Source organism: Dromaius novaehollandiae, chromosome 21 (genome assembly GCF_036370855.1).
Source record: "Dromaius novaehollandiae isolate bDroNov1 chromosome 21, bDroNov1.hap1, whole genome shotgun sequence".
NCBI lineage: Eukaryota > Metazoa > Chordata > Aves > Casuariiformes > Dromaiidae > Dromaius > Dromaius novaehollandiae.
Genome location: NC_088118.1, coordinates 2,825,894 through 2,849,031, shown reverse-complemented (window position 1 = coordinate 2,849,031; position 23,138 = coordinate 2,825,894). Strand labels below are relative to the sequence as shown.

The window sequence follows — 23,138 nt, the reverse complement described above, 5'->3', positions numbered from 1 at the left end:
GCAGATTCTCCAGGTGGCAAGACTGACTCCACCTGTTTGTATGGGAAGCAACAAAACGGAGCCCCTACCTTGATTTGAACCTCTGGAATGCAAAGCTGGACCAGCGCCTGTAACTGCACCTGCATTTACTTCCAGGAACCACACATTTGCTGACTTCCTCTGGAAAACATTGATAACTCCTAATTATTGTCAAGTTATCAGTCTCCTACCATTCCCCCCCAATACAGGAATCAAAATAGAGAGGGAGGTGGAGCAGCCACAGTCCTTTAGAACAGATATTTATTGTAATGTTTTTTCACAGTAAACATAAGGTTCAAGGCTAGGACAACATTGAACAGTCAGACAGACAGCACCAGAGAGAGGCGCAATTGGTTCTTTAACCGTGTTTATTCAATTTATAGTCACAGATGAGCAAGGGGAGTGGCAACAAGGAGGACAAGAGTTTTGATTCTGATTCACCATTGTAGAGGCCTGTTCAACACATGAAAACTTCCAGGAGGGGGAGAGCCAGCTGGAGGGATATAGGGGAGTACTATGAACACAGACACTGCGACGTGACTGACCTTCTAGGCCAACTCACCCAAGACACCAGTTGCTTGGCTGAAATCGTTTAAGCACCACGTTTGGCTGTCACAAGGGGTGATATTTGCACATAGTAAAATCCATCTTCCATCTCTCTGCAGAGGGCCAAGGCTTACACACTGCAGGATGGTCCCTTCAAAGCCTGAATTCAGAAGTCTCAGCTTTAAACTGTTCCTCCATAGTGGGGGTCAAAGGGAAGAGGACTGCATTCTTCATGCTTTAATCACCCAGACAACAGAGGTGAACTGTTCACTCTTACCGTGTTTTGCACTGTATAAGATGTGTTATCAATAGAGCACAAGTCCATTAAAACACCTCCTCCTTAATGAAATGCAAAGAGGAATCAGAACACTTGGTCTCCATTAAGCACAGCTTGTCTCCAGCCGTTTGTCAGTTCTGAGGTTCCACACACTTTTTTTCTGACAGGTGACAGACATATCCTCTGCTCTGCTGCAGACCACAATAGAGATATTTTCAACATCACTAGAGAAACATGATCAGGAAAATAGGGGTGTTGCAATGTTCAGAGTGCTGAGAGAAGCTAGGATGGAAACTGAGCCAACCCTGCATGCAGGGTGTCTTCTACCTACGGTAAAAAGCTCCACAGGCAAGAAAGCATAAAAAACAGGAAGACCACCACGTTGGCTTAGTGTTTATGGCTCACCCAAGGCTGAAATAAGACCTTAATGAGAGCTCTATCACCAAATCACAATATCCACAAACAGGCTGATAACAGTATTTTCTAGTTTCATATATCGAAAATATATCACTCATTAGCACCTACTGACCCGACTCGTAGAATCAACGGCAGATATAAGCTTCAGAAGTAGCAAGAGATCTGAGGCCAACTTCACACATGCTCATTCTTGCAAATCACTCTATGCACAGTGACTCCTCCTCTTCCAAGAGGAGATAAAGGAGTCAAAACCTGGGGATGCTGTGAGCAGTGGCTGTTCCTGGAGTCACAGTCAGGGCTCAAGGGGCTGAAGAGAATTCAAGATTGTTCCATGGCTGGAGGAAACTATCCGTCTCTCTGGTCTTCAACTTCCATCTGGAAAACCATTTTGAAACTAACAGCAAGGAAAACCTCTTCAAGACACTCCTAGCTGGAGATCTGGTTGATTTATCAGAAAAAAACTTTGAAGTCAGCAGCACAGTTCAACACTGGCTTCCTTGCCTTTTATCTTACTTAGGGAGCAATCTTAAAACAGAACTGCAGCCACTGGCCATAATGTGCATTTTGTTCCCGTTCTTTGGAATATTCCTAACGTTCCTCTTCTCTGTTCAGCGCCCCAAGGGGACCTAGCCACTCCCTGCATTTCCAAGGCATCTCCTCTGATTCAAGCCATGCCTTGCTCCTCATCCAGCTCTTCCTGCTCTGACCCAATAGTGTCGTGTTAAATCACAGCCCTGTTGATACAGCCTGCCCTTCCCCTCTGGCTCAGCTGTTAACCTGCAGACCGGCCAAGAGACTTGCCTACCCTAGGATTCGGCACCTGGATCAGCATACGTATCCCCGGGGCACATGCTTTGCTGCTGCATACAAACCTACCTGCTTCCTGATCCACCTGCTCTGGCACTCTGTCATTGCACACGCAGACCAATGTATTCACAGACGTAAGAGTGGGGCACGGAGCTTGTGCCGACTTTTTGCAAAGAAGGGAACTTCCTCTCAGCTCCATCTCATGCCATCCCATTCCTGCACAGTTCTCAAGGAGGTAGATGAAAAAAAAAAACCTCTTCATCTGGCTTGCAATACAACATGTTTTAAAAATGGAGATATAATTAAACACAGCATTGCTCTGGAGCATATTGGACCAATGGAACACATTACTCTCCACCTTATAGATTTGGGAAACAGAATCATATCAAGAATAATTAACATTTTTTTCTCCTCTTTGGATGGTTCTGGAAATCTCAGATACTGTAGACCAGAATTCAAAGGATGTTATAAGTATCTTTAAGGAATTATGAATAACATAAACAAAACCTCTGTGTTTCACAGTGTCAAAGATAACAAAAATACTCCGATTTCATTAAAACAGATAATTGACACAATTCATAGGTTTGGGTTTTTTTCCAAAAGCACAAGTTTTTCCTTGAAAGTGTCTCCCAGGCAGACCAACCTTAGGATATTTCTCCATGGCACAGACTACCTTGTTCCTTGAGATTCAGTGCATTTCACAGTTAATTGTCTCCCAGGTTTTTTTTTTTCCACCCTCCCCTTCTTTTCCTTTAAAATTTTTTTCTTAAATACTGTTATCTGAAAAAGTTCCCTAGGAGAAACTGAGCACTACTTAGGCAGATGAGGACTATAGAGAGACTTAGAGAAAGAGGGGTGGAGCTGCATTTTCCCAGTGCCAGACTGCAACCTGGAGCAGAACCTCACACTGTCATTCCTTGTTATTTTTCATTTTCCTCTTCTCTAGTGTAATAGATAATAACACAGGGAGCAGCAGGGATAATACGTTCGTAGGTGGCTGCTGGATTTTCAAACTGTTTCTTACCAGCATGTTCTGTGTAGGCAGAGCAGAGACCCGACATCGAGAACTGAAAGCAGATGATGTACCCTTTTTACAGCTGGAAGCTTGCAGAGTGATATCACTTCATGGGAAATCTTTATTAGTGAATCTTACAAGCACAATCTTTCAAAAAGGGAACTGAAGAAGCCTTAGGCAGCTGTCCAGCAGTGTCAGTGGATGCTTTTGATTCTGTTTACCAGGTGTGTTGCTAGCCTCCCATTTTTTTCCTGGTTTGCTTCAGCCTCCGGGATTTCAGAATAGTATAGTTTGCATACCACGTGTGCTGTTCTGACAGAAGAGGGATGTAGAACGCACGCAGCAGCTTTGAGGACCTGAAACCAAAAAGGAAAAATAGATCGTCCTTGAAGCGCTCATTAGCCAATGTATTCAAAATGATAGAAATGAGGTTTTGAAAAAGATTTGGGTTGGTGAGCAAGTGATGTGGGGAATGACAATGGTACAGACATATAAAGCCCAGTCCATCTTCTCCTTGCCAGTGCGACCAAAGCCGGTTTGTGCCAGCGTGACTAGCATAAAAGCATCAGCCTGCTCAGTTTTTCCAACACCATCTACTCCAGTAGGATTAAGGGGGAGAGAAGGGAGGAAGGTGTAATTATGGAAAGAGGCTTAGCTCCTGACTATCATGGTCCAAACAGCAAACAGTATAGTCCTGTGGGCCTGGCAGAGGACTTGGTATCATACAGATGCACACAGCTCCCTTCCCTCAGGACACACTATGAAGCTGAACACTATGAAGCAGAAAGATAGCGAAGCTGCAGTTAGCTTCTGACATCTCCTGTTTTCTGTTCAATCTGTCTGGCCTCCTCCTTCACGATGCCTGAAGTAGAGACAAACTTTGACAGGCTCCAGGACTTCAGAATTGTGCTCTTCTGCTGAGGGTACTGAATTAAAGAGGGATGCACTGTTCTAAGACCTACAAGGCAATTTGTTGCAGGCTGTCACCATTCACTCCACAGCCTCCTGGTGCTGGGAGCTGGAGTTTCAAAGCATTTTGCTACAACTGCCATCAGAGTACTCAAGCATGGAGGGCTTAATGGCTGTATCAAATTAGTACCCTTCGTTTGGCTGCTAGCTGTTGGAGCTGTGGTGGCTGAGTATATTTTAAATGCATGCATTCTTCTACTCAGGAAAGTAATAGTAAAATCCAAGATTAAATGTGAAGAGGAAAAATAAGATCATTTCCTCCATCATCAACACTAAGCCCTGCTAGAAGCTATGAAATTTTGAGCAATTTCTTGAAATCAGGGCTGGGACAAGAGTCTTGCCTTCTCAGCACTGAAGCTTAACTCTACACCTTATCTCCTTAAGATCATCTTGTTCGTAAAGTATCAGCCTTGACAAACATAAGTCTAATTCCACCAACATAAAGCCTGGAAAAGCAGCAGCAGCACTCAGATCTGTGATTTGAAGCATGCCAAGTGGTCAGTGGTACACAGTGGTACAGCATGTACTTGCTGGTCACAGTAATTCATGCAGCTATCCTGCTAACACAGCCAAGGTTCTGGACTTCGAATTCAAGTCTCTTTCAGAAGAAAGATGAATTGTGTTTTGTTTGCTTTTTGTAAGGCAGCAGTGGATATCTTTCGAAGATGCAGTTCAAACAAACAATGGCAGGAACTGCCACTGTGAACCACGTCTCCCAGGAGGCTCCCAAGGTTCTCAGACAACCTCACTGTAGCACAACTGAGAACAGCAAGCTCCTGACCTCCTGTAGCTCAGAATACAAAGATCCTCCAGGAAAAGGCTGGTGATTCCTACTTGTATTCGCCCAGCACCACTCAGTATCAGGGTCCTGTTATATGGGATGCCATACAAGCACAGAGCAAGACATTCTTCGCTTGAGGAGTTCCCACTCTAGACAAAGTGATGGGGAGGCAGTATTATTCCCATACTGTAGAAGGGAAAACAAGGCAGCAAGTATTGTCTACCCTCAGCAAGGTCAAAGGAACCTGAATGCCCGCAATTCACAAGTCCCACTCTTAACTGTGAGACCCTGCCTCCGTTCAATATCCAGCATCCTGCAAGCCTGCTTTTTGCCAAGCACTCAGATATATGCCAAGCACTTTAGGATATAAAATGCTGATTGCTTCACTTCCAAGAACAAAAAGCTCAGTAATAACATTTAGGCCTTTTACAAATTGCAAAGCATCCACCAAAGTTCCTAAATAAAAGAACCACTGGAAATGCTAGTTCTTTGTGAATTCCTGAGGTGCTGGAATTGGGAACAAGTTCAAAGCAGAATCTCCTAGTAGCAAATAACTAGGTGGAAGACGGTAATTTTGGTGTGTTCTGAACAAGGAACATTTTTTGCAGCTGTCATTTCCTTGTGCCTGGAAATCGGAGGTCAACCTCTCTCCAATCTCTAGAAGCAAAAGCACCCCCTTGAAAAAGAGTGCTTGCATTTCCTCCTCCATCTCTTGTGGCTAACGAACACCGTGTCATTGCTGCACTTATTCTGGCATGTCCCCTTCTGAGCCTGATAGTCTACCATTGCCTGAGCCAACAATAACGGTAGTTGGCATAAGCTTACATGCACACACACAACACATGCATACAGAGACATCTCACAATTCTGAAGCTTGCTGCTCTCTGTGAATGGTTTCATTTCATTTCATTTCCCTTAAGGAAAAAAAAAAAGCAACTGCGTTCATGCTGCTTGCAGTGCTGTTTAAAACAAAATGAAAAATAAGAGAGAGAATACCAGCTTAATGCTACACTGTAAGGAAGGGGTGAAAATTAGCACGATTCCCTGGAGTTCTGGGCTCAAGCAGAACAAGAACAGCTTGAGTTAAAATGAAGTAAACTGCTGAATTCGCCTTGTGCAATTTAGCTCAGGGACAGGGAGGAAGGCAGCACCTACAGCTGATGGCTGAGGTCCTGGGTATAGAGTTTGCCACACTGAAAATGCTTTCAGCCTCTCAGTCCAGGCTTACAGGTGACAGCAGTGAGACCACAGCATCAGTTTACATCCTCCCCTTGACCTGGATGCATCTACATAGCGACAGCCCGCCCAGGCCAGCACTGCATGAACCAGTGGCACCCTAGTAATAGTGGGTCTGACTGCGGGAGCAACAGAACTAAGTGCCTGTGGCTGCCACCAGCACTTGGTGCCTCTCACAATCCTGCAGAAACACTACTAGCTTGTTCTCACTTCCTCTTCTTCACGCCTTTTGTGAGAAGCACTCCCTATACGTTTTACTTGCTGGTATTCTAACAGGTGTTAAATACAGGGCCCAGCGTAGCTAACGTGGTACGCTCAGGGGGACTGCATGGCACAGGTTCAGAATCTGCAGAGCTCAGCTTTGCATTGTAGAACAGAAGGCTATTTCAAGATCTGGCAGTAGCAAAAAAAAAAAAAAAAAGAAAAAAAAGAAAAAGAAAAAAACAGTTCAAATCTTCCCAAATAAACTTACTCAGTGTCATCACCCTGAGTTTGCAGACAGCCTGAAACAGCAACTTTGAGCAATGGAAGCTCACCACATGCTCTTAATTTCGCTGGCAACTCAGACCTTATTAACAGCAGTTTGAATGTCAGTGCTTGCTGCTTCATAGTTTTTATCAGCAGTGGAATGGGAGGAGAAAAATACTGTTGGCAGAAAGAAGATCACGAAAGAGAAAAGAGGCAGGAATGACTGATGGAAAAAAAAAGAGAACCGAGGGCGGAAAATGACAAGAAACGCAGAGCAGAAAGATAAGCTGCTCTTCCCACCAGTGGATGTCATGCATACTGCAAAGACACAAAGCTCGTGACAAGTAACAATACAGTGAGTTGGTGTATAAAGGACACAGTTCATCTACATTCCTGTTCTCTGGGCAGAACTCCCCCTGGAACAAGGAGTACGCGCTCCATGAACAGAGAGATGTAAATCTCCTTTAGCCAGAGGAGACCCCCAAAATGAAGCTCAGCCTGCTTTTCAAGGTAACATGATACTATTGCTCAAACCGTCAGGTCCGTAAGGAACCCTTGGTTTCTGCTGGGTATTAGCTAGCCAGGTTTCTGGCACCATAGCAAAATGACTCCTCATTGACAAGATTTATAAATTACCTAGCCTAAGGACATTGGTTTAAAAAAAGACAACAGAAAATAAAAGATGCATATTAAAAACAACAACATTGACATGCTCAGAGAAAGTCATAGCTCAGGTCCAAAAAGGTGAATACCTAAAAATGGCATGGCAAATGGGGTCACCAACATATGTGGTCCACAGCTATAAGCACAGCCTTTGTGTTTGTTAAGCAGCAGCTTTCTCACCAAAAAAAGACACGGTCTGGACACAAGCACAACGTTATTCTCTCTCCTGCTGGCAACTACACAGTGGCAAAGTCCTGGAGGCCTTGCTTCCAATGAGAGAATTGTAACTGCTGGTGCACCCACAGCTTAGGAAGCCATGAGAGAGCTTTAAATTCAGACAGGGAATCTTTACCTCCTGTCACCTTGCTCCATCAGGCTCAGCAACCTCAGACAACAGATGGCACATGGAAGGGGTTGGGATGACAGAAGACAGTGAGTATATATAATGTTCTATTTGCATTTGCTTCTAAATTTGTACCCTGGAGACTGTGAGCGTGTGTAGCCTTAAGCAGCACAGAGCTCCCATGCAGCATCTTGGTAGCAAGATCAAGGCCACAGTGATTGCAAGCTGGGTAGCCAAGGGTCCAGCGCAATGCTGCTGGAACACTGCTACAGCAAGGCTCTTCAAATGGCAGGCCCTGGGACGGAGCTGGGCAACAGGCAAATTCTGCCCACTTCTTGCTGTGCCCCAGATGTGGGAGGTCTCCCACATTCCCAAAGGAAATCCTAATTCTTTTCCATTTTTCTGGTCTCTGGGACAGCACCCAGGGCAGTTCCCAGTTAGGACAGAGCTGCACAGCACCATGCTAGGCCAAGCAGAGCTGCAATCACAGCACTGTATGGTGCTGAGCACACTTCTATAAATTACCTATTGGACATCAGGAGAAAACAACCGAACAGCCCTGTTCTATTAACTCCAGTGCACGCTCTTCTGGACCAGGAGCAAGAACTGCTAAGTGAAGGAGTTCAAGTCTCCGCTTCCAAACGCAAAGATTTACTTGGAATGGAAGCAGCTAGACATACATGGAGGGTGGTGGTGGTGAGGAACTGTTATTGCTAATTGCATCTTGTAGCCTGAACTTCTCACACCAGTCAGCAGAATTCAGAAAGATGGATGAGGAGGAAGAAGAGAAAGGAAAGGTAGAAGAGGAGGCAGGATGAAGTTGGATCTCTGCCACATGAGCAGGACCCAGCACCTTCTGGCTATTGGCACACACAGGAAGCCTGTGATCAAAGCTCTCTGAGAACCCATTAACATTTGCACTTCCTCTAGGTGTTAAATTTTGTACTGACTGGGCACCTAACAAGTGATTTAGCCACTTATAAAACAAAAGCAGGGAAACCATTTCATATAACATGGAGCAAAGCACCACTAAAGGGAATGAGACAGTCTCTTATCAAACCAGGGTGATGATATTCTAGCACAAGGTGACTGAATCATTAATCTTGCATTAAGAATACTTTTTATGATGGAAAACCCAAGGGTGAGAGCACAAGCTTTTGGAGAAAGCAGACGGCTCAGCCTAAAGAGCTGGAAAATATGTGCTCCTCAGCAGGGAGCTGTAATATATTTCCCCTTTTCTGTGCCAGATTTGGAGCGCTCAGCCAATATAGAATTAAATGGACCTGGACAAAGCAGCTTCCTGAGGAGCATAATTAGCTGGTGGCTTGGAGTGCTCTCTAATTCAATTAGCAGCACCATTTATCAGAGCCAGCTGAGATTTACATTTGCACTTGCTGACGTCAATGTGAGACTCACAGTGAATCCCAGAAGCCTCCAGTTCAGCAGGAGTGAATTGAACTGCTAGGGTCATTTATTTTCAAAGAACAAGAGCTGGAGGTTTTTTTTTCCTCTGCTTTTTTCTTCCTCTAATGCTCCTTGCTCTACAGCGCTTGAGCTGTAGACCGGAAATCTAAGCTGGCTGCTTCCCTCACAGCTCAGTTTGCGGGGACACTTTTTTTTTTTTTTTTTTTTTTTTAAGAGGAGGAGGGGAGAGAAAAAAAGCTGCACTTTCACAGTGCTTTTGCACTTACTTCATAGGTAGCACGGGGCACTTCCAAATGATTGTGTGGAAGCAAGTGCAGGATTTGAGGGATGCGTCATTCTGCTGAGCTGGGAGGGGAGGAGGCACATGCTCAGAAATGCAAGCAGCCTGGATTGTTATAGGAAGGTCCTGACACATCTTCCCTGACTCTACTCACAGACCTGTATGTCTGACTCTGCAAAGAATTCTCCCCACGCATTTACTACCTCTGAGATCCTTTGACCTCACCAGTTTCTAGCACCTACATTGCTGCTACATCTACAACCGTGGGTTACTGCTGCTCTCTTGTAGCTAAGCTCCCCAGGCTGATCAATTTCTCAACTGTAGAAGAGACGCACTGCTTAGATTTGTTGTCCCAAATTAAAAAAATACAAAAATGTTTTTGGCTGAGATTTCCATACCTTCTCCACCGTCAGATCTGCCAATACTTTCTGGGCTACAGAAGTACTTGTTGCATCTATGAAACAGCCTCAGTGCATCATCATGCCCTGAGAGAAACTTCCAGCTGAGTGAAGAATGGCATCAATAACTCTCAGTCTCTTCCCTCCGAGGCTCAGATGTGCCCACTCTAGTCGGGCTCCATGAGCTGGGCTTAAGGCCAGAAGCAAGCAAAGGAAGGGCTGACTGGCAGCAAGAGAGGCTGCTGCAGCCCCAGACAGAAAGACCCACCAGGAGTACTTGCTCTGCAAATGTGGTTTTCCCTTCTCAGCAAAAGCACAGCAGTGAATGCCTGGGTCTGCAACATGAAACAGACCCTTGAAACTTACCTGATTGCTAGGCAGATCTGTAGTTGTTACCAGCAAGCTCATCTCTCAGCTGCCAAACTACTTTCTCTACTGCAAAACTTGTGTCAGTTCGCCCTTTGGGAATTGCTGGCACCCCATTATTTTATGCAAATTACAATTCAATCACACTCAGAAGGAAAAAAACAAGCAAACAACACTGTCTTATTGTAGAAATGGCATGACGCATCCAGAGCAAAGAGCTCAACATATCAATTATGAGCACTTGCTATGGGAAACCTTTCTATGGACATGGCAGCAAAATTTCAATACTTGGATACAAAATGACGCAAATGTATTTATCTGCCACTACTATTACAAAACTGAAGCTCCTTACTCTTTCATTCATTGTCAAACAGCTCCTGGAAGTAAGTGGGAGCTAACAAACTTTTGGTCCAAATGAGACACTACAGCATAGGGAAGCTGAGACCTGGCCACATCCACAGGAGCACTAAGTTCCAGCTCAGCCCCCTAATCACACATCCACCCTACCTCTACTCCAGGGGCCAAATTACAATAATAATAATAAAAAAAACAAAGCTGCCAATCCAAAAAGTGCCTTTCTAAAATTTCTCTTGCTCATGCTGATACGGATGGACTGGCAAAAGGGGCCGTGACCTAATCTGCAGCATCCAAGTTTTAACACGATCCCGTTAAATGATGCACTGGCTGGAGTACAGGGTGGATCAGACCTAGTAGGATTTGTTCTTTCTCCTCTTCATTGCTCCATGAGCTGCCTTACGAAACTATGCCCATGGCCAAGCATTTCCCCTGCAAGGCAGGCCGTGATTCCTGACTTACCATTCTTCAATGGGGGGGACAGAAAATCCGTTAGACAAGCAGGGTGACAAGACAGGGGAAACTTCGATGGTTCCCTCACCCCTCTTCACCAGTGATACCCCCAGTTAAGCACATGCGCTTCTTGTCCTTCACCAGCACCATGCACTTCAGCTGCCCCACCTGCCGACTGCTGAAGGTCTGCTGAGGGGACAGGAGCACCGTGCTCCAAACTGCGGGAGCTCTGGAGGTACTCACAGCAGGCATGTAAATCAGACATGCTGCTATGGCAACCTGGCCTCTTCCACTGGTGAAGGCACTGCACCTCCCTTCTGCTCCAGCTGTGAGGTGTTGATAAGAAACAGCATGGAGAATTTCCATGCAGCACAAGAACAGGAGAGAAGGAAAGGAGGCTGCCAAGGCACGCCAGCGAGGCCAAGGACCTGACTGCCTGATCTCCTCTCGAGACATGCAACCCCTCTGCAAACCCTCTTCTACTCCAGTCCCCCACTAATGTAACAGTATCTTTTATTAAGGAGGACACTGCAGCCAAAAAGGTGCCCTTCCTCCCTCCACCACTCTTAGATAATCTGTTCCTTTGTTCCAAGCACTCGATGATTGCTTAGCCAGGGAGGACTTTGTCTTCTTCTCCACTGTTCTGCTCTTTCACCTCATCATTACCACAGTCACTGTACTCTGGAGTTTCAGGATCTCTCTGTGACTCCCAGCTCCTGACAACAAGCTGCCTGCCGGTACATGGTGAAATGTTACCTTTGCTGCAAAAAAGCTGGACTGTTACTTCCAGTGGTGGCAGCCACACACTCTCTTCTTCATAAAGCCAAACACAAAAACACTAGACTCAGACATCTACATCCCCATACTGAGCGCATTACCGGGAGGTTGGCTCCAGGCCTTCAGAGATGCTTAGCCAACAGGAAATACAGCTCAGGGATCTAGCTGGAGTTTAGACCATCTAAATGCAACACACAGTATCATACATCAAATCAAGATGACTGGACAGGTTTTCACTGCCAAGCTTGGGAACAAGTTACTGTCCCCAGGCCAAAAGTACCTTGACAGCATTTTCCCTAGAAGTGCAGAGCTGCCTGCAATGCAACAGCACCTTGCCTATGTGGTTCAGGAAGCAGAATTCCTGAGCAGCCAGCCCAATGTTTGTGCTTGCCAAGACACAGAGGTTTGGCAATAAATAGGGGAATTCCTGAATCCTATCCATTTCCCCAAATGAGAGGGGGAGAGGCAGATGAATTTCACAGAGCAGTTCACAATGGAAACAGCATTAAAGCATCTAAAGTGAAGAAAGTGTGACAAGGACTCAGCTAACCAGACAGGTACTGAGCTATTTCTTTGGCTCAAGCTTAAATCCTTACACTGATGCCAAGCAGCCCTGCAGTGGAGTAAGATCAGGATTGAGAAGGTATCAGATACACCAGCACCTTACAGGAAACATCCCCCGCCAATTAGAAACAAACAAAAGAAACCCTGCGTCAAGGCAGAGGATTTGAAACTCTCGTGTCCCTCCTGTGGTAAGGCCTACAGTTGCAGGCACAGCTCTCTGCCAGCAAAAGGAGCAGATACACTGCCCTCCTGCTCCCAGACAGATGCGGGCTTGTATTCAGCGGGGCACAGCCTCTAATGGGATATGAAAGGGGTTCAGAGGAAAGAGCAATGGTGTATCTCTCAGCAGCTTTAACCCAAAGCTCAGAGGCTATGGGTGGAGGCTGAAGAGAACATGGTGCAAAAATCCAAAAGTCCCATTAAACAGACCAACTCCTTCTCTACCAAACATCAGTTAAGGACAGGAAAAAAGAGAAACAGTCATGGAAAGTAGCTATGGAGAATCCAGGACGCTCTGGAAAAGCCTGTGACATGTACAGCGTTACCAGGATAATTTGCTTTGCCTTCATTAGACAGGCTGACGTGACAGCCTGCTATCCCTGAAAGCACCCCTAGCAAGTAACATCCCCATGATGGGGCCCAAGGTACCTTAAAATCTCACTTGCACCTGATCCAGGGCCTCTGATTGACTTCAAAGGACACTAGATCAGGTTCAAACAATCAAAGTTTGTCTGTTCAGCAGAGAATAGCAAGACACACCAGCTATGAAAACACCTAAACATGTATTTGAAGCAGAATGCCCTGAACATTTGAAGCTATTTGCATGTGCTCTGTACAAGAAGTCCTCTGCAAAACTGTTACGCAGATGTTTCTATTGCCTCATTAATTAGATTCATTAGCCATTTCATTCTCCCTTCCTAAAGTCCTGCTCTAACATAACAGCAGGTCTCTGGGCAAATACAGTTCATGAAAAACCTCACCAAGGAAACTTGTTTGTGTCAGCAAGCTGGGAATAAGGAGAGCAGCCTCTGGGAAAAGCACATTTTCACTCCTCCTCACTCTCTAACTACTTTCAGCAATCCCTCTCTCTGTGCAACACAGACCTACTACTAGGTCTCGCATGGAAAACAGGCGTTGGCTTCTGTGTTACTCTTTTACAGAGACTTTCCCAGACAGCTTCTTTGTCCTGGCATGACAGCTGTGTGACCAGAGCTTTAAACAAATAAATAACCATCTCTTTACAGCTGAGAGCTGCTGTCCTTGCAAGGGTGTATTAACATCACTTCCATTTTGACAAACCTGATTCCATTGCATGTTAGCCTGGAGGAAGGCAATTTCACTCTAATTAATGCTTCTCACAAAAATTCTCATTCAAACACACAAGCAAGTTGTTCAGTGAGCAGCAGAACTAATGAAGCCTGGATTCTGACAGCGGTTTCTTACATGGGTTCTCTGATGTCTAATAAAGGAGTGACCTTGCTGGCTTTTCACTCATTGAAACTGTCTCCTCTATCCATCTGCTAGCTTTCATAAAACTTGTAAGAGCTCACTCTCTTTGAGACTGACTTACATCTGTCTATTGAATTGACTGAAACAAGACAGGAGATTCAAAAGTCTTTTGGGAGGAGATGATAAAGATCTCATTTCTTTAGAAAGCAAAACAAAAAACATTACTTCAGCAAGAAGTGCACAGAGAGGATTCCTTTTTAAATACAATCCTCCCTCCCTGCCCTTCTCAGCTAGTTTCATCCTCTAAAGCAACACAGGTAATAAATATTGCAAGTACAAGTTTGACATAGGTTGTACTGTGGCCAGGAAGCTGTATTTACTGGAAACATCTTTTCAAGTTGGCTTTTGCCAACATATCTTTGCTCCCAGTATACAGCCACTTTTGTAAGCGGACCATCAAGCATAATTAGTTCATAGGCCTGTCAGTCTTTCTCCCTCCCTCTCAAAACGGTAGAACATACCTGGAAGCATCTAGGAATGGCTTGTAGGCAATGGTGACCCACTCTTCTTTGCTGGAGGAATATCTTGGCTCCCTTGGGGTTTCAGCTGCTGTATCCAAGTCCACCAGATAATGGCATTTGGAAATGTCAATCTGCAGAAAGGAAGAGATTCTTTGTGTTTATTTCCTGTAGGCTTCTGGTTATAGGTGTTCATTGACACAGGCTGTTGTTACGCATCTACAAAAAGGAGTTTACATTTCCAGCAACAGGTGAAATGCTTTCTTTAGAAAACTGGGTAAAATATTTTGAATGTTTTCAAGTGAAAGCTTTATGGGGAATGTAAACAATCATTACTGTTCTGGTCATAGGGGAGGAGTCCTAGGGTCCCTGTCTGAGCAAGTACCACAGTCAGCTTTTTGCTGAGGAACTGTCAAGTCACAGAGGGGAATCTGAGGGGACAGAAACAATTCTACTGGAGCTTCTCCTTGTGGTTGTCTGCCTAATTCTTAAAGACTTCTAACTATGCCGACTCCACAACTCCCCAGGGAAAAGACTGCATTATCCTTATTGTTAGAAAGGTTTCCTGATGTCTAAACTGAATCTTTCTTGTTTCAGTTTATGCCTGTTCCTATTTGTTCTACACCATGAACAAGGAAAACAGATCGTCTTCTTTGCGACACCTTTTACGCACTTGAGTTCTGTTATCTGAGGATGGCTCCTGTCTTCTTTTCTCTAGACTAAACAACCACTTTTTACTCAGTCTTTCCTCTACAGTCATGTTTTCTAGCCCTGTGATCATTCTCATGGGTTTCTTCTGAAACGTCTTCAAATAGTCACATCTATCCTGAATGTGGTGGCCAAATCTACAGGCTGCGCTTAAATGGTGGCCTTGCTTATGCGGAGCAGCAATGCAGGAGTTGTATAACATACTCCTCTGCACATAAGCCAACACACGGCTCATCTCTTTTTACAGCAGCATGGCATTATTGAGTTGTATCCAGCCAGTGATTCATTGCACACCTAGACCCTTTTCTGAAGGACTTGTGCCTGTCTGGTCCCCATCCTGTATGTATGCACCTAATTATTTCTGTCTAACACCTGCACATACAGAATTTCTTACTGTTGTTTTCAGACCATTTCTCCAATTTGTCAAAATCACTTTGAATTCTACTTCAATATACTTGCTCCAATGTCATTTGCAATTTAATAAGCATATTCTTTTCCCCCCCCCCCAGTCATTTAGAAAACTCTGACACGGACAGACCTTTGTAGCTTCCTCTCATTTTGAGCGTGATCTACGGATAACTACGCCCACTGCTGCCATAGCACAGCAGTTCAGGAATACCACTCCAAAGAGTGTGCCCAACAGTAAGAAGAGCACTTTAAGTCAAACCATATCCACAGGAATGTTTCTGCAAACCAGAGGAATACTAAATTACAGGAAATGCATCAACTCAGCATTTGTTTATTGTTATCATGAACTGTTTGTAACATATAAACATCCAAAGACCCTGTGAGGAACATCTTCTATAGGTGCTGTACAATTATTAAGGAGAACAGAGTCCTGGCCCTAAAGAATACACAGCTGAGCTCGGGCAATAAGGTCTTGACCCATTGCCCAAGAAAGAGAATAAAGTAGATGCTAGATCAGGCTGCAGGGTAACATACAAATCCATGCCAGTACCTCGTGCTCTGCTGCTTATCCTCCTCCAAGAAATACCACATCTGCCAACTTTCAGCAAAAAAAATCCCCTCCCTCACATCATTTTTCATTTACAATCAGTTGCATACATTTCTAGCACATCTGGCTAAGCACATACAGAGATCAGTACTGGTTTCCCAATAACTGATCACACAAGCTCCACAACCTGTTAACTCGGTAAGCCTCGTGGCACTGTTGTTCTCACCTTGTGACAAGTTTAGCTGGGGTTCACCAGGGCTTAAGCAGAATCATGGAAAACCTAAGTAGCTCTGGAAGAGTAAGCTCATTGCCTGGCACCCTGCTCGGTTTGTGCATGAATAACCTGTCCTGCAGCACTGCTGACCCTCACTGTCTTGCCTGCAGCACACGGACATCACATTGCACCTCTCAGACCATGTGGACTTGGTATCAGCACAGTCATGCTTTTATCAGCTGCCTATGACGCAAGTAACTGCTCTGCCCTGACAGAAATGTTTGGCAACACTCTGCCAAATTATGAAAATGTATTCGAGGAAGTAACATCACAGAAATGAATTATGTGTGTGATCTCCCAGTTAAACGAACTGTGGGCAGCGTCCTCAAGAGACTTGCATTAGGCAACTTTCTCCTTCCTGCTGAGGAGAGTGCTCTTCGTTATGAACAGACTGTACTATTCATTTATATGCTGCTGTGCCCTTCCTGGCTAACGGCCCCCTCCTCCCGCCCTCTTCTCCCCACTCCTCACAGGTTCTCATACAGACGTGCACGTGAGCTGCCGCGGAAGAACTCTGCCAAGACAAATGTGAACTGTCAGCTACAAAGAAGTCTTGAGCTCCTATCAGAACAAATTTCCTTTCAATAATAACCATAAGTTACGAGATAAGGTCCATACAACATAGTTCAATGAAAGGATATGTTGTGCAGAAACCTCTGCTTAGAGGGAAAGAAGTCTAGAGGAGAGGACAAGTTAGGAATAAAGGCTGTCCTCCTGTTGGAGATCTAATCATCTCTAAGTGACCTAAAAACATAAGCCACATTTTCAAAAATTAAATAAGCAATCCAGAGTCTAAGACCCTGTCTAAACTGTACCAGGGTAAACATATCATTACAATACACCAGCAAAATGAACCTCTCACAGATGCAGGGGACAGCAGTAAGGCTGAGCTTTTGCTGGCATAATGATTTTCAGCCACTGGAGCAAGGCAAGTTCTACTAGTTACTGCCTCTGTACTTGGGTCTTGTGCTGGTGCTCTGTTGGTCTGCTGTCCCTCCTTGTGACACTCCAGTTTTCCCAGCTGGGAAACGGAACTAATGATTCCCACTTCTGCCTCAAATGTGTTATTAAGCTTTGTACATTAAAACGTAGTACAGTGCTTTGAAATTTCTGAGAAAAGACACCAGTGAAGTGCAGTACATCCTAATAATTATTGGCTGTGTCCTTCAATAATTCTGATGTTTTGATTTAGGAGTCGTAAGGGAACTAAAGTACATACATTTAGATATAAAATAATAAATCATCAGAGCCTTTCCTCGGGTTAAGCGGAACAGACAGGGCATAATTTCTCATCAACAAGTAACTGCCAACTGTAACATTAGTCTCGTTAGTCACACAGATGTTTCTCCCAGGTAAAATACAAGGGAGAGAAGAAAGAGGTTTAACACTGGGATTTAGGAAAAATACCAAGTTTTCAACTGCAACAGCTCAGCTGCAGTTTGTAGCTTCCCTGCACCTGGCAGGACAGAGATGTCACAGCGGTTGGATGCTTTGCGCCATCTAATCCCAGCCCCATTAGATCAGCAAGCACTAAGGAAACCGGCAAGCAACTGAAAGCTGCAGCCGTCTCCTCACAAATGCCCTGCTGCCACTGAGCTTGCATTTCAACACCCAACTGTATGAACAGGAGAACAGTTATATGCTTCTAACATGCTTCCTTCCCATCCTCAGGTATAAACAAGGACACCCCCCACTGAGCAGTCCACTGCATTTTCTGGAGGAGAAATCATGAGGTGGCAAAGTGACCACTAAGGAGATTTTGTACTAAGCTAAGAACTTCCATCATGCATCTTGCTGTAAACCGGTTACAAGTTTTTGAAAAAAACAAAAAATAGCAACAAAAACACAACAGCAAAAGCAAACCATTGTGCTGAATCAGTCTGGAGACAGGCTCTGTGGCCCCACCATCATAATCAGATTCTGTCAACAGGGCGTACACAAAAAACCCGCTCTCTCAGCTGGTGACTGAGGGCCGATGACCTTCATGAGAGATCTGCATGCAGCCCTTAGGAGGCCAGGGCTCCCAAGCAGTTTTCCCGTTAATTAACAATGGCAGAACACAACACACACAGTTGTGTCTTGGCGATGACACAACAGCGCAGACATCTTGCCAAGTAAGGAAAACATGGAAGCGATATGTGATGATCAGGTGTTTGAAGGAAAAAGCAAATTTCCTCAGAGTCACTACAAAAGTTTGTCATGTTGAAAACATGAAGAAAAAGGCACGGCTGCTTTAGTCAAATCAAAAGCTAAGATCCCCTGAGGCGGATTTAAAAAGGCCCCTACCCATACGTTATCTTAAATCCAAGTATCTGAGATGAGCCAAACATCCTCCAGGATGACTAGGTATTGTTTTGACTCACTGCCTCAACTGCTTCCTTGAGGGTTTCCCATATTTCAGTTTGCTCTCTCACAAATGTCTATCGCAAACTTCCTTGGACATGCTTGGATTCCCTTTCTGAAGCTGCTTTGGGGTTTATTATTACAATTTAGGCTGAAAACAATTTAATTAAGGCGATACCAGATGTCTCAGTGGCATCACAACTGAGCAGCAGATGAAATTACACCATGGGAAACTCATCTAAGGAGAATGTTGAATCCGCTTTCTGCACTGTATGAGAAGCACATTCCAGGCCCTGAGAGAGGTTCCAGCTTGTTAGCAAAATGACTCCCAAACCACTAACCAAGTTTTTCTATAAGTTATGTAGAATCTATCAGAGAAACAAGTTACTGCCTCAAGCTATGACAGATCTCACTTCTCTAATTTAAATGCTCCCCCCAAAAGAGCTGAAACCTCCAATGCATATGAATTATCTGCCAGGTGATGGACAGATTTCCCTTCTACCAGCCCATTCTCACAAATTATGCTGAAGCTAAGGATGACAGTCACCCTGATCAGAGGGCCAGCATAGAAACTGTACACTTATTTGAGGGTTTACACAAGACTTCAGCATTGTATATACCTTGAAGTGTTTCTTTGTAGGTAGAAGATATCATCCTTAGTGAACGGAGCCACATGGAATTTCTAAAGTACATCCTATCCCCTTCTCCTCTCATCTTTCCTTTTCCTCCCCCCCTCGTCTTTTTTTTTTAAATGTGGTGCAACTGCCACAGTAATTGGTGGAGGAGAACTAGACTTGATCACATCCTAAATAACAGGAGAAGACACAATATACTACAGAGGCAGAACTCCCTGTTGCTGTATTTCTGCAACTACATGTCTCCCACTGGTGCCTGGATGGATGTTGGCCCAGCCACATAGAGCATGATGAGAGCTTGTCTGGTGTACTAGAGATAGAGCTAAAGTATGCTGGGCAGAAACAGAGACGTCCTACTGAAATGACTCAAACATATATTTCAAAAATGGAACTGGGCTTCAGGTGATTGCTACAGTTCAAAACAGAGATGAAGGGAACGGGAAAAGAAGTGAAAATAAAGTGGTTAAAAAAGCCCTCTGAAGTCAGGAGCTTTTAACAGTGTTTCTGCTCTTAGGCCTAATCTACTGTTCCTGCTTGGACTCCTCTTTTCAAGAGATAATACCCTCTATTTCCTCCTTAGTAGTTTTGAAGGGAAATACATCTCCTCAGTAAGACAAGTACAAGTAAGTGCTGTTCAACACGATTAAGGAAGGAAGAATTGCAAAACAAGAAGGTCAAATCACTCTTTTCCCCAGCGTCCCATAGCAACAGAAACACTGAGATTTACTCCTCAATTTTCAAGCAGTGCAGTAACAGATATTTACACTCGAAACCAAGAGATCAGTCTCATCAGCCATTAACAGGTTTTGAGCCATCTATGGTTCAGATAATCCTTCTGGAACATTTGTTTTCTCCTCTTTAAAAGACCAACAGACTCATGCTATTTAGATTTATTTGCTATGTATGGTCCTATTTTTTCCAGGACTTACTGGCTATTTTTCTGAATCTGGGTGTGCTTTCACTCCTTGAGCTCACTGAATTCTAGAGAAGCTCCTGTTTTCTTGGCACTATTATCAGCTCAGAAGAAAAGGTTTGTTTTAAAACCCCATTTAAAATTTACATCAAGTAGCTAATTTCTAACTGCACTAAATAAACATGTCCCAGGCCCTCTTTCTTGCATCAGAAATAACAAAATTGTAGGGTGGCATTAAGAAACAACCACGAAACAAAAGTGTGTTTCGTTCCATTAGTCACAGGCTGTGCACCAGCCAGCTGTCTGTGCTAAAAATATGCCACAGTTAAAAGATTTCATAAATTAAATGCACTGCAGCAGACAGCTTCTCTCAGGTGGGTACACGCCTCCTTTCCATTTCTAATAACTACGTAACGAGGCTCGAAATAAGAGAGCTTTAACCCAGCTGATTCATCCCTGCTTTTACTCACTTAGGTTGCACCTCTGTTACCATACTGCATACTATCCACTTCTGAGAGCAGATCACAACTACTTTGTATACCATGTAAAAGCCCAAAGTCATGAGCCATATAAATGAGCACACGTCCACTGTCTTCAGTTGAGCTACACCCACTCATGCAAACCAGAAACCTGGCTCGTTACATGTGAGTGCTTCCTAAATACTGATGAACGTACCAAAGTTATCCTCCAAGGTGTTGAGAGAGGATGAAAAAAGGACTGTGCATTTCTTGGCAGTTCCTCCCATTCACCCCTTAAGACAGAAAAGGAAGGATGACTAAATATCTGGTATTTAGTGCACTACTAAAATTTTATCTGCTAAGTAATTTCACAAGTAGTTAGCTGACAATAATTTAAAAATATTCATATGTGAGTGCTATTTTTGGTTAGGTAACACAAGACAACCAAGAAAAGTAACAAATGAATAATACTGGTATACATTATCTTAACAGCTTCTCATTGAAATCACTGATGCAATTTTTTCATTGAAGTTCCAAATTAAGCTCCTTCTCCTCTCTTGCAAATATGATGAATAACTTTATATTTAAACAGAAAGGAAAGTACAAAGTAAAATTTCAATCTCTGCTGAGTGACAAACATTTTCTGTGGGGGATTTTAAACTACTCATTCGGGTCACTTCCCCATGTGCACAGTAACGCATTATACTAAACCCAAAACTACAACAACTAGGAATTATTACTTCTTTTGCTTGGTTGTTATTTTTTAACCTCTTTAAATGAAAAATAGGGAGATGAAATGCAAATGGAAACCAGACTCTCATAAATGGGGAAATTTCTAAGTGCTGCAGAGAACTCATTTTTGTTCTGTAGCTATACAGTCCCCAGGACACGAAATGGGGAGAGCTGATCCATGATTCTAGGCACTATAGTAATATGAATGATACAGTAAGGTAAGGAAAAAAAAAAACAGGAATGCAATCCTTACATATCGAGATGGCTCTTCCCTGTTTCGGTCGTTCATGTCAGGGGGAATGATCCGTGTTCCCATTGGTCCCTTGGCAAATTGTTTCGGTAACTGGCCCCTGAATTCTGACAGGATGAACTGGAGCTGCCAACTACAGAGAACAGTGTTAGAAAGCCTAGCAGGAAGCGGCAGGAGCTGGTAGGATTTTGCGTAGAGAAAACTAAAAATATAACCAAGGGCATTTCATTCTTGACAGCAGACAGCCTTGCTAGAAGAGCAGTCACACCACAAATTTTCAGTAGTTCCTGGCCAACATAATCTGTTGACACCACGCCTCTGAATTCTGTGTTTTGAATAGGCTGGTGTCAACAGAGATACAAGGTCCAGAAGGTTACTCCCATAAATACTTATGAGAAGTGCCCCTGCTTATGGATCTCACCAAATCAAGCCTTACTTATCTGGCAGGAGAAAGCTGCTTGGAAATCTGTACCACTCCTTTCCCACACAGACATTAACTGGCCTCCCCTCTGGCACAGTGTGAATTGTTGGGTCAGTGGCAATCCTGTGAAATTCCGGGTATAAGTCCAGAGGCCCGTGGTAGCCTATGGAAGACACAAAGTTGTAAATGAGGCTAAAGTAGACAATATTTGCATGGCTTATCTCGAAAGACTACAAATAAATGTTTGTACATATTTTCTAATTGATAACTTATTGAATAAATTAAACGGTCTATACCAGAAAGCAGCTGGACTCCAAACCTTCCCACCCCCATGTTTTAGAGGTGCTCTTACCACAGCACCTTTACTGACATTCTCCCATCCTGTCTATTAAATGGGTACTGTCCAGTAAAAAATGTTGCTGCCTAACTTTGCTGAGGTGGGAAGGCTCACTGCATGGCCCTGATTCAAGAAAGCACTTAAGTACCATATTTAATCCATCTCCATGAAGGTCACATGCACCTCATCACAAATTTTACATAGGAAAAATGCTTTTTCAAGTGAGATCATATATCTGCAAGTTTAAGTATCTGCATAGACACTGATCTGCATATAGATTTTGTATCAGTACAGTCTTACTGGCCGAACGTGAAGGACAGCAGTGTTTTAACTGATATCATTATACTGATATGCACATACACCTAATCAATCCTCAGGGATGACCACCACAACTTACTCCTTTCCCTGGTACAATGACACCCAAACTCCCAAGGTTGTCTTACTTTCACTACATTGGTACAGTCAAAGCAGCACAACTTCAGCAAGCTCTAAGACTTGACAAGACCAATACCCCAAAAAGCACAGGACAAGTCTAAAATACCAACCTCTGAATAAGGCAACAGAGCGTGACAACGACAAGAGGCCAAAGAGAAAGACAGTCCCCAGAGCCAACCAGTTGGAGGAGACTGTGTAGTGTTCCAGGCGGTAGCGCTGGAATATGAAGTGGTAACACTTCTGAGGAGAGGAGAAAAAAAAAAATAAAGAAAATGTGAAGTTACTCAAACTCTGATATGGTTGAAAAACTGATAATACGAGAAACTACATCAAATGCTTGGCTTGCTCCCTCTCTCCTGCTCTGCCTTTGTGCAGGAGGAATTATTCACTTCCTGTCCTAATCTGGTTTCTGTTTCTCTTGACTTGTTTGCATTTTTCTCATAACAAACAGACTCACGTGGTTCGAGGGAGTAGTTTCTCTGACAAGCTTGCACTGTTAGTATGGAGTCAGTTTTACTCTCAGCTGGATACTGAATGCAGGACAAAACTATAC

The 23,138-nt window shown here is 43.9% G+C and overlaps 1 protein-coding gene across 5 annotated transcripts in view; it reads right to left on the bottom strand.

Annotated features, from left to right (window-relative positions):
* Positions 1-262: 262 nt before the first annotated feature.
* ALG9 (ALG9 alpha-1,2-mannosyltransferase) overlaps positions 263-23,138 on the bottom strand; it is a 38,146-nt gene continuing 15,270 nt past the window's right edge. For 2 of the 5 annotated variants that reach the window (XM_064524235.1, XM_064524236.1), the window contains exons 11-15: positions 22,696-22,825; positions 21,829-21,976; positions 21,396-21,525; positions 14,128-14,258; positions 263-3,436 (exon numbers count right to left, since the gene is read on the bottom strand). In XM_064524235.1, the coding sequence (XP_064380305.1) occupies positions 3,313-3,436; positions 14,128-14,258; positions 21,396-21,525; positions 21,829-21,976; positions 22,696-22,825 (663 nt within the window). In that variant the 3' untranslated portion in view covers positions 263-3,312. Of the gene's footprint in view, positions 3,437-14,127; positions 14,259-20,627; positions 20,704-21,395; positions 21,526-21,828; positions 21,977-22,695; positions 22,826-23,138 lie in introns of those variants that run through there. The other 3 variants (XR_010392485.1, XR_010392484.1, XR_010392486.1) reach the window with 3 other exon arrangements.